We start from the raw sequence: 2,283 nt of genomic DNA, 5'->3' as shown, positions 1-2,283 counted from the left end.
ATTTTTTTTATTTGTTGTTCACCAAGGATGCTTTTACTTTATAAAAATACTGTAAAAACAGTCATATTGTGAAATAATACTGCAATTTAATATAACTGGGTTACATTTTAATATAATGGAATTTAATTAATTTATTCCTGTGATGACAAAGCTGAATTTTCAGCATCATTACTCCAGTCTAGTGTCACATGATCCTTCAGAAATAATTCTGAAAAGAAATAATATGCTGATTAGATGCTCAAGAAATATTTTTTTTTCAGGATTCTTTGACAATTAGAAAGTAAAAAAAAAAAACAATATTACAAAAAAATATTACAATACTTTTGTCACTTTTGATCAATTTTATGCATTAATTAAATATGTAATTTACTTTTTACTAACTTGTACAAGTCCTGCTTCACAGGAGGACACTTGTCGAGAAGGACTCAATGAGAAAGGAGAGCTATGAAAGCAAACAGGTGGTTCATTTCACAGTGAGACGGTTCCTAAACCAAACCATTCACATGGGGAGAGAGGGGGAGCCACTGCAGGAATATCATTTACCTTACAGAAACATTCTTCCAATACCAATATTTGTGCCCAGAGATGTCACGCAGCCTGACGTTACCCGTGAGCCCTCTCCCTCCAGAATAAAATCCATCATGGACTCTGAGACTAGTTTAAATGGTCTTTGCCTTCAGAAGAGAGAGGTCTCGTCCATCACCGAACATAAGCCAATGTTAATCCAACCCAGGAGTCCAGACTTCAGAGCGTCCAGCCTCATCTCTCCCCCACGAGACACACTCGGCTTCCAGCGACGAGAGTGATGAGCTGATGAAAGCTGTCTGCCATCATGGACACGGATACAATGACAAGTATGGTGGGTGACCTCACGCATACTTAAATACCAAAGCCTTCAAGAGAACTACATGCTCCCAATTTGTTTTCAGCTGAGACTACCAGAGGAACCTTATCAAAGGAAGATGCCACAAAAAAAGTATTGTTTAAACATAAAATTAATGTCATGCTATTTAACCATATGATTTATCATTTGAAACATTATCGTTGTGCTTTATGTATTTATGTACAATAAATGCCACTTGGTGTGTTATTTAACACAATAACATTATTAATTTTCTAAATGTGGCTTAAGTGTCAAAATCCTTGCAAAACAAATGGGGAAATATTTAGAAAATATTTAGTAATGGTCTTAAACCTGAATATTCTAAATGAAATGAGTCTAAATTGAATGTAATTTTTCATTGTAACCTATATTTGATTATAAAGGAGCTGTTGATCTATTTCTCAGCAGATTTACAATGAACTGCAATGAGGGCAGACATCTCTGATGGATAATCATCATCTATTCAAAACATTTAGTTCTTGGAAATAAATGCTATAAATAAACTGTAAATCTCATTTATATGTATTTATGAAACTATGGCAAACAATAAAAAAACAAACCTGAGTCATTCAAACTGTAATATATTCTTTCGTGTCAGAAAACATATTTATTTATTACACATGTCAGTAACCTCATATTTATTTTTGTGGTACATATTAGTTATGAGCCATCTTTAGACTGAAAATGAATAAATTGTCTATTAAAGTTCATCAGTAATGCAACAAATATGAAAGCATTTGATTAGTCTGCTTTCTACTTGATCCAAAAAAACTGAAAGAAAACAAAAATAATACTGAGAAGCACAAAAAATCTGACCAACAAAATATACAGTAAGGATGCACGATATTGGATTTTTGCCGATATCCGATATGTCGATAATTTTCAACTCATATTGGCCGATAGTCGATGCCGATACCAATATATAATTATTTTAAATTTTGGTTAGTTTTTAACAAGAACTTATTTGTTAGAATTAAATAAACAATAAATAAGTTTAATATAGTACTGTACGATAGTACTGTAAATAATAATTACAGTACACTGAAGATTTGAAAATAACTATAAATAAACTATATATTAATCACTGCATTTTTTTCCCCACAAAGATGCAGTGGTAACCTTAACATTTTATTTTATGATTTAACATTTGTAGATAGTCTAAAGCAAAAGAGTTGTAAAAATTCTGAAAAAATTTCCTACCGTAAATATATCAAAACTTCATTTTCGATTAGTAATATGCATTGCTAAGAACTTCATTTGGACTACTTTAAAGGCGTTTTTCTCAATATTTAGATTTTTTTTGCACCCTCAGATTCCAGATTTTCAAATAGTTGTATCCTATCCTAACAAACCATACATCAATGGAAAGCTTATTTATTCAGCTTTCAGATGATGTATAA

General features: G+C 31.5%; 1 protein-coding gene across 4 annotated transcripts in view; it reads left to right on the top strand.

Annotated features, from left to right (window-relative positions):
* Nucleotides 1-2,283, top strand: part of LOC107666769 (telethonin-like) — a 4,799-nt gene that overhangs the window by 996 nt on the left and 1,520 nt on the right. Inside the window, exons 2-3 of one of the 4 annotated variants that reach the window (XR_001631715.1) lie at nt 404-859; nt 1,289-1,419. Coding sequence is in view for 1 of the 4 variants with exons in the window: in XM_016458205.1 (XP_016313691.1) it covers nt 404-806 (403 nt within the window). In the remaining 3 variants the exon portion in view is untranslated. Of the gene's footprint in view, nt 1-403; nt 1,420-2,283 lie in introns of those variants that run through there. The other 3 variants (XR_001631717.1, XR_001631716.1, XM_016458205.1) reach the window with 3 other exon arrangements.

The sequence above is a fragment of the Sinocyclocheilus anshuiensis genome, unplaced genomic scaffold (assembly GCF_001515605.1).
Source record: "Sinocyclocheilus anshuiensis isolate Anshui unplaced genomic scaffold, SAMN03320099.WGS_v1.1 scaffold267, whole genome shotgun sequence".
Lineage (NCBI taxonomy): Eukaryota > Metazoa > Chordata > Actinopteri > Cypriniformes > Cyprinidae > Sinocyclocheilus > Sinocyclocheilus anshuiensis.
This window is presented reverse-complemented; position numbering and strand designations above follow the sequence as displayed.